Source organism: Dendropsophus ebraccatus, chromosome 13 (assembly GCF_027789765.1).
Source record: "Dendropsophus ebraccatus isolate aDenEbr1 chromosome 13, aDenEbr1.pat, whole genome shotgun sequence".
Lineage (NCBI taxonomy): Eukaryota > Metazoa > Chordata > Amphibia > Anura > Hylidae > Dendropsophus > Dendropsophus ebraccatus.
In genome coordinates, this window is record NC_091466.1 from 3643484 (window position 1) to 3651167 (window position 7684).

Consider the following 7684-nt stretch of genomic DNA (forward strand, 5'->3'; position numbering starts at 1 on the left):
ATACAGTATATAGGGGAGTATACAGGGTATATGGGAGTATACAGAATATATGGGGGTATACAGTATATAGGGGAGTATACAGGGTATATGGGGGTATACAGTATATGTAGCTCATACAGGGCGGTAATGGAGGGGCTCCCTGTTCCCGCTCAGGTCTGTGAGGTGAAGTTACAGTTAGGACTACACTACCCGGCGTTCTTAGCGCCGTGAGGAGGAAATGGATGTGATTGGCTGACGCTAATGTCCAATGGGAGCGCTTCTTGTTTTAGTGTCGGCGTACAGTGACAATACAGCAAGATGGTGCTGGAGAGTACTATGGTCTGGTGAGAACCGGGAGAGGGAACGGGGACACCGGAGATGGAGGGGCTGTGGGTGGGCAACAGCTGCGGATAGCCGAGCTCCGGTCTGGAGGGGCGGGAATCACTCCCGGGCATCGAGGACCCCTCCGCCCGAATCCCTGAGTCATTCCCGGCCGGGCCCGGTACAGCGGGAAAGCACCGTCACCGTGCAACCGGGCGGAACAGGGGGAGCTGCTCTCTGGTGATTTGGGGCCACATATTCTCATCTGAGGGCCCTCACCGACCTCTGTGCCCCCCCCCCCCCGTCCTGAGGTCCTGCCCCCCCCCCCCGTCCTGAGGTCCTGCCCCCCCCCCCCGTCCTGAGGTCCTGCCCCCCCCCCCCGTCCTGAGGTCCTGCCCCCCCCCCGTCCTGAGGTCCTGCCCCCCCCCCCCGTCCTGAGGTCCTGCCCCCGCCCCCGTCCTGAGGTCCTGCCCCCCCCCCCCGTCCTGAGGTCCTGCCCCCCCCCCGTCCTGAGGTCCTGCCCCCCCCGTCCTGAGGTCCTGCCCCCCCCCGTCCTGAGGTCCTGCCCCCCCCCCGTCCTGAGGTCCTGCCCCCCCCACCCGTCCTGAGGTCCTGCCCCCCCCCCCCGTCCTGAGGTCCTGCCCCCCCCCCCCCCCGTCCTGAGGTCCTGCCCCCCCCGTCCTGAGGTCCTGCCCCCCCCCCCCCGTCCTGAGGTCCTGCCCCCCCCCGTCCTGAGGTCCTGCCCCCCCCCCCCGTCCTGAGGTCCTGCCCCCCCCCCGTCCTGAGGTCCTGCCCCCCCCCGTCCTGAGGTCCTGCCCCCCCCCCGTCCTGAGGTCCTGCCCCCCCCCCATCCTGAGGTCCTGCCCCCCCCCCCATCCTGAGGTCCTGCCCCCCCCCATCCTGAGGTCCTGCCCCCCCCCCCATCCTGAGGTCCTGCCCCCCCCCCCATCCTGAGGTCCTGCCCCCCCCCCATCTGAGGTCCTGCCCCCCCCCCCATCCTGAGGTCCTGCCCCCCCCCCCATCCTGAGGTCCTGCCCCCCCCATCCTGAGGTCCTGCCCCCCCCCCCGTCCTGAGGTCCTGCCCCCCCCCGTCCTGAGGTCCTGGCCCCCCCCCCCCCGTCCTGAGGTCCTGCCCCCCCCCCCCGTCCTGAGGTCCTGCCCCCCCCCCCCGTCCTGAGGTCCTGCCCCCCCCCGTCCTGAGGTCCTGCCCCCCCCCCCCCCGTCCTGAGGTCCTGCCCCCCCCCCGTCCTGAGGTCCTGCCCCCCCCCCGTCCTGAGGTCCTGCCCCCCCCCGTCCTGAGGTCCTGCCCCCCCCCCCCCCCCCGTCCTGAGGTCCTGTCCCCCCCCCCCCCCTCCTTGTCCTGAGGCGTCCCCCTCCCCCTTGTCCCTCCCCCTTGTCTTCCCTCCGAGCTCCTGTCCTTAGGGCCCCTTGTTGTCCCTTCCCCCGGGCCCCTCTTCTTCCTCACCCCGCTCTTGTATCTTGCAGTGTGGATAACAGTGAGTATATGAGAAATGGCGACTTCCTGCCGACGCGGCTCCAGGCTCAGCAGGATGCGGTCAACATCGTGTGTCACTCCAAGACCCGCAGTAACCCCGAGAACAACGTGGGGCTCATCACCCTGGCCAAGTGAGTGCCCCCCCCCCCCCCTGCGTTATGCCGGGGGGGTCTCCTCCAGTTGCTGGGGTCCGCGTTATGCCGGGGGGGTCTCCTCCAGTTGGTGGGGACCGCGTTATGCCGGGGGGGTCTCCTCCAGTTGGTGGGGTCCGCGTTATGCCAGGGGGGTCTCCTCTAGTTGGTGGGGTTCGCGTTATGCCAGGGGGGTCTCCTCTAGTTGGTGGGGTTCGCGTTATGCTGGGGGGGTCTCCTCTAGTTGGTGGGGTCCGCGTTATGCCGGGGGGGTCTCCTCTAGTTGGTGGGGGTCGCGTTATGCCGGGGGGGTCTCCTCCAGTTGCTGGGGTCCGCGTTATGCCGGGGGGGTCTCCTCTAGTTGGTGGGGTCCGCGTTATGCCGGGGGGGTCTCCTCTAGTTGGTGGGGTCCGCGTTTATGCCGGGGGGGGTCTCCTCTAGTTGGTGGGGTCCGCGTTATGCCGGGGGGGGTCTCCTCTAGTTGGTGGGGTCCCGCGTTATGCCGGGGGGGGTCTCCTCTAGTTGGTGGGGTCCGCGTTATGCCGGGGGGGGTCTCCTCTAGTTGGTGGGGTCCGCGTTATGCCGGGGGGGTCTCCTCTAGTTGGTGGGGTCCGCGTTATGTCGGGGGGGTCTCCTCTAGTTGGTGGGGTCCGCGTTATGTCGGGGGGGTCTCCTCCAGTTGGTGGGGTCCGCGTTATGCCGGGGGGGTCTCCTCTAGTTGGTGGGGTCCGCGTTATGCCGGGGGGGTCTCCTCCAGTTGGTGGGGTCCGCGTTATGCCGGGGGGGTCTCCTCTAGTTGGTGGGGTCCGCGTTATGCCGGGGGGGTCTCCTCCAGTTGGTGGGGTCCGCGTTATGCCGGGGGGGTCTCCTCCAGTTGGTGGGGTTCGCGTTATGCCGGGGGGGTCTCCTCCAGTTGGTGGGGGTCGCGTTATGCCGGGGGGGTCTCCTCCAGTTGGTGGGGGTCGCGTTATGCCGGGGGGTCTCCTCCAGTTGGTGGGGTTTGTGGTATGCTGGGGGGTCTCGGGTCTCCATTCACCCTCCTCTCTTGCAGTAACTGCGAGGTGCTGACCACCCTCACCCCAGATACGGGCAGGATCCTCTCTAAGCTTCACTCAGTCCAGCCGGTGGGTAAGATCAGCTTCTGCACAGGAATCCGCATTGCACACGTGAGTCCTGGGGGTTAGCGGGGGACAGGGGCGTGGCCTCTTGGGGCCCCCTCCTAGTTATATGTATATATAATGTCTCCCACCAGCTGGCTCTGAAGCATCGTCAGGGGAAGAACCACAAGATGAGGATCATCGCCTTCGTGGGCAGCCCGGTGGAGGACAACGAGAAAGATGTAAGGGACCCTGTGTGTGTGTGTGTGTGTGTGTGTGTGACATCACTGTATAGGGGGCGGGGCTTCTTATGGTAACACCTCCTCCTTATCTACAGCTGGTGAAGATGGCAAAGCGACTGAAGAAGGAGAAGGTTAGCGTAGACATCATCAACTTTGGAGAGGAGGTGAGTGTCCACAGGTCAGGGGCCCCCGCAGGGAGGGTGCGGGGGGAGGAGGGGAGGGTCTGTGGCTCAGGGGCCCCAGCAGGGACGGTGCGGGGGAGGAGGGGAGGGTCTGTGCCTCAGGGCCCCAGCAGGGAGGGTGCGGGGGGAGGAGGGGAGGGTCTGTGCCTCAGGGGCCCCTGCCGGGAGGGTGCGGGGGGAGGAGGGGAGGGTCTGTGTCTCAGGGGCCCCAGCAGGGGGGGGGGGGGGGGGGGGAGGGTCTGTGCCTCATGGGCCCCTGTAGGGAGGGTGCGGGGGGAGGAGGGGAGGGTCTGTGGCTCAGGGGCCCCTGCAGGGAGGGTGCGGGGGGAGGAGGGGAGGGTCTGTGCCACAGGGGCCCAGCAGGGAGGGTGCGGGGGGAGGAGGGGAGGGTCTGTGCCTCAGGGGCCCCAGCAGGGAGGGTGCAGGGGGATGAGGGGAGGGTCTGTGTCTCAGGGGCCCCAGCAGGGACGGTGCGGGGGAGGAGGGGAGGGTCTGTGCCTCAGGGCCCCAGCAGGGAGGGTGCGGGGGGAGGAGGGGAGGGTCTGTGTCTCAGGGGCCCCAGCAGGGGGGGGGGGAGGAGGGGAGGGTCTGTGCCTCATGGGCCCCTGCAGGGAGGGTGCGGGGGGAGGAGGGGAGGGTCTGTGGCTCAGGGGCCCCTGCAGGGAGGGTGCGGGGGGAGGAGGGGAGGGTCTGTGTCTCAGGGGCCCCAGCAGGGACGGTGCGGGGGAGGAGGGGAGGGTCTGTGCCTCAGGGCCCCAGCAGGGAGGGTGCGGGGGGAGGAGGGGAGGGTCTGTGCCTCATGGGCCCCTGTAGGGAGGGTGCGGGGGGAGGAGGGGAGGGTCTGTGTCTCAGGGGCCCCAGCAGGGGGGGGGAGGAGGGGAGGGTCTGTGCCTCATGGGCCCCTGTAGGGAGGGTGCGGGGGGAGGAGGGGAGGGTCTGTGGCTTAGGGGCCCCTGCAGGGAGGGTGCGGGGGGAGGAGGGGAGGGTCTGTGCCTCAGGGGCCCCAGCAGGGAGGGTGCGGGGGGAGGAGGGGAGGGTCTGTGCCTCAGGGGCCCCAGCTGGGAGGGTGCGGGAGGAGGAGGGGAGGGTCTGTACCTCAGGGGCCCCAGCAGGGAGGGTGCGGGGGGAGGAGGGGAGGAGGGGAGGGCCTGTGGCTCAGGGGCCCCTGCAGGGAGGGTGCGGGGAAAGGAGGGGAGGGTCTGTGGCTCAGGGGCCCCTGCAGGGAGGGTGCGGGGGGAGGAGGGGAGGGTCTGTGGCTCAGGGGCCCCTGCAGGGAGGGTGCGGGGGGAGGAGGAGGGGAGGGTCTGTACCTCAGGGGCCCCAGCAGGGAGGGTGCGGGGGGAGGAGGGGAGGGCCTGTGGCTCAGGGGCCCCTGCAGGGAGGGTGCGGGGGGAGGAGGGAGGGCCTGTGGCTCAGGGGCCCCTGCAGGGAGGGTGCGGGGGGAGGAGGGGAGGGTTGGGGACACATATGGACATGGATAAAGGTGACTCTGTTCCTCTCCAGGAATCTAATACAGAGAAGCTGACGGCGTTCATCAACACGCTGAACGGGAAGGATGGCACCGGGTCTCATCTGGTCACCGTCCCCCCGGGACCCAGCCTGGCAGACGCCCTGATCAGCTCCCCCATCCTGGCCGGAGAAGGAGGCGCCATGCTGGGACTGGGGGCCAGTGACTTTGAGTTTGGTGTTGATCCCAGTGCAGACCCGGAGCTGGCTCTGGTGAGTGTTCCTTAGACCTCCGCCTGTGTAACCCGACCCCCTGGGTAACGTGACTCTGGCCTGTGTCCTCCGCTCCCCTGCCTGTGTACCCCCGACCCCCTGGGTAACGTGACTATGGCCTGTGTACCCCCAACCCCCTGGGTAACGTGACTCTGGCCTGTGTACCCCCGACCCCCTGGGTAACGTGACTCTGGCCTGTGTCCTCCGCTCCCCTGCCTGTGTACCCCCCATCCCCTGCCTGTGTACCCCTGACCCCCTGGGTAATGTGACTCTGGCCTGTGTACCCCCCATCCCCTGCCTGTGTACCCCCCATCCCCTGGATAACGTGACTCTGGCCTGTGTCCTCCGCTCCCCTGGGTAACGTGCTCCCCGTGTGTTCCCCCAGGCTTTGCGGGTGTCCATGGAGGAGCAGAGGCAGCGTCAGGAAGAGGAGGCCCGGCGGGCAGCTGCTGCATCGGCGGCGGAGGCCGGGATCACCTCCACAGCTGGAGATGGTGAGCACTGAGGGGCCCTGGGGGGCGGGATCCACAGGGATTGGGTGAGCCCCCCACTTACTGTGCTCTGTCTACAGATTCAGATGAGGCCTTGCTGAAGATGACCATCGGGCAGCAGGAGGGCGGCCGCAGTGGGCTGCCAGACTTCAGCAGCATGACCGAGGACGAGCAGATAGCGTACGCCATGCAGATGTCTCTACAGGGGTCTGGTATGTTTATATAGGGAGAGGTGGACCCCAGCAACTTGTCCTGGAGGGCCAGGTGGGGGTGCTCCCCCTCGGCCGCCTGTCCTGGAGGGCCAGGTGGGGGTGCTCCCCCTCGGCCGCCTGTCCTGGAGGGCCAGGTGGGGGTGCTCCCCCTCGGCCGCCTGTCCTGGAGGGCCAGGTGGGGGTGCTCCCCCTCGGCCGCCTGTCCTGGAGGGCCAGGTGGGGGTGCTCCCCCTCGGCCGCCTGTCCTGGAGGGCCAGGTGGGGGTGCTCCCCCTCGGCCGCCTGTCCTGGAGGGCCAGGTGGGGGTGCTCCCCCTCGGCCGCCTGTCCTGGAGGGCCAGGTGGGGGTGCTGTATACCTGATCATGTGACTGCCGCTTTCCCCCCCCCCCACAGAATTCGGCCAGGCAGAACAGGGTGACCTGGACAGCAGCGCTATGGAGATCCCCGAACCCGCCAAGGTATGGCCCCCTTGCTCCCCCCTATAAAGTGTCAGCTCCTGTGTCCAGACCCTCACCCGTCTCTCTCGCTTGCAGGAGGAGGATGACTATGACGTCATGCAGGACCCTGAATTCTTGCAGAGTGTTTTGGAGAACCTTCCAGGTGTGGACCCCAACAATGAAGCCATCCGCAATGCTATGGGGTCCCTGGCCTCCCAGGCCTCAAAGGACAACAAGAAAGACAAAAAGGAGGAGGAGAAGAAATAATGGGGGGCTGCCTGGGCTGGGGGGCTGTTTGTTTCCGGTTTTAGTTATTAATAAGTCACAATGCACTGGGCAGCTGGGTGACCCCTCTGAGGATCGGGGGGTTTGAGGGGGCCCCCTGACTAGAGAGCGGGAGGTTTGAGGGTCCCTTCTCTGACATGTTTAGGGAACATGTATGATGTGTTCTTTGCAGAGTTCCAGGTGTGCTGCTACTTGTAGTTCATACTGGGGGTGTGGGCGTGTCAGGTGCTGTCACATGTTCGGCGGCCATATTTGTATCCTGAGCACCTGGGAGGTGACATCACTAATAAAACCTTCTATAAGAACTCGCCCTGGCCTCATGGATTGGCTGGATGAATGGAGAGTGGTGGGGAGCGCCTACCCCAGCTACACAGAACCTATTACACTCCGCTCACACTACAGAGGCTCCGGCCTACACACCTCAGTCACCGCACTATGGAGTCCGCAAGGTTTCTACGTTCTGTTTGGATGGGTCATAAGATGGAACCCTTCTGGACAGATATACTCCAACCCCCCCCAACCCCCCTTTCCATATCAGGAGTTGTCATCACCTTCCTAAAGGGGTTATTCCATGCTACAAAAACATGGCCGCTTTCTTCCAGAGACAGCACCGCTATTGTCTCCAGTTCAGGTGCAGTTTGCAATTAAGCTCCACTCACTAATATGGAACAGAGTTAACAAAGCCCACCCAAACTGAAGACAAGAGAGGTTCTGGATAACCCCTTTAAAGTGATATTGTTACCCCCCCCCCCCCTCCTATATTCAGATTTCTTGGTGGTCTCTCCCCTCAAAGATGCATGTTATTGTTGGTGGACAGTGCCATATGGGCGGGCAGAACTCTGGATACCAGCTGTGTTAGGCGTCTCGGGGCAGGACTCTGGATACCGGCTGGGACAGGCAGGACTCTGGATACCGGCTGTGTTAGGTGCCTTGGGGCAGGACTCTGGATACCGGCTGGGACAGGCAGGACTCTGGACACCGGCTGTGTTAGGCGTCTCGGGGCAGGACTCTGGATACCGGCTGGGACAGGCAGGACTCTGGATACCGGCTGTGTTAGGCGTCTCGGGGCAGGACTCTGGATACCGGCTGGGAC

At 65.9% G+C, this 7684-nt stretch overlaps 1 protein-coding gene across 1 annotated transcript; it reads left to right on the forward strand.

Annotated features, from left to right (window-relative positions):
• The first annotated feature begins 224 nt into the window (after window positions 1-224).
• Window positions 225-6896, forward strand: PSMD4 (proteasome 26S subunit ubiquitin receptor, non-ATPase 4). Its single transcript, XM_069951418.1, has 10 exons — window positions 225-323; window positions 1786-1926; window positions 2978-3092; window positions 3179-3265; window positions 3361-3429; window positions 4951-5166; window positions 5552-5660; window positions 5738-5869; window positions 6263-6327; window positions 6403-6896. The coding sequence occupies exons 1-10, from the start codon at window positions 298-300 to the stop codon at window positions 6571-6573; spliced, it is 1131 nt and encodes a 376-aa protein (XP_069807519.1). The 5' UTR covers window positions 225-297; the 3' UTR covers window positions 6574-6896.
• Window positions 6897-7684: the final 788 nt, after the last annotated feature.

Excerpts from the sequence above, each read along its gene's own strand:
- PSMD4 (XM_069951418.1), top strand. The coding sequence starts at position 298 with ATGGTGCTGGAGAGTACTATGGTCTG. Across the intron at positions 324-1,785 it reads CTGGAGAGTACTATGGTCTG|TGTGGATAACAGTGAGTATA; the intron begins GTGAGAACCGGG and ends TGTATCTTGCAG. Across the intron at positions 5,661-5,737 it reads CACCTCCACAGCTGGAGATG|ATTCAGATGAGGCCTTGCTG; the intron begins GTGAGCACTGAG and ends CTCTGTCTACAG.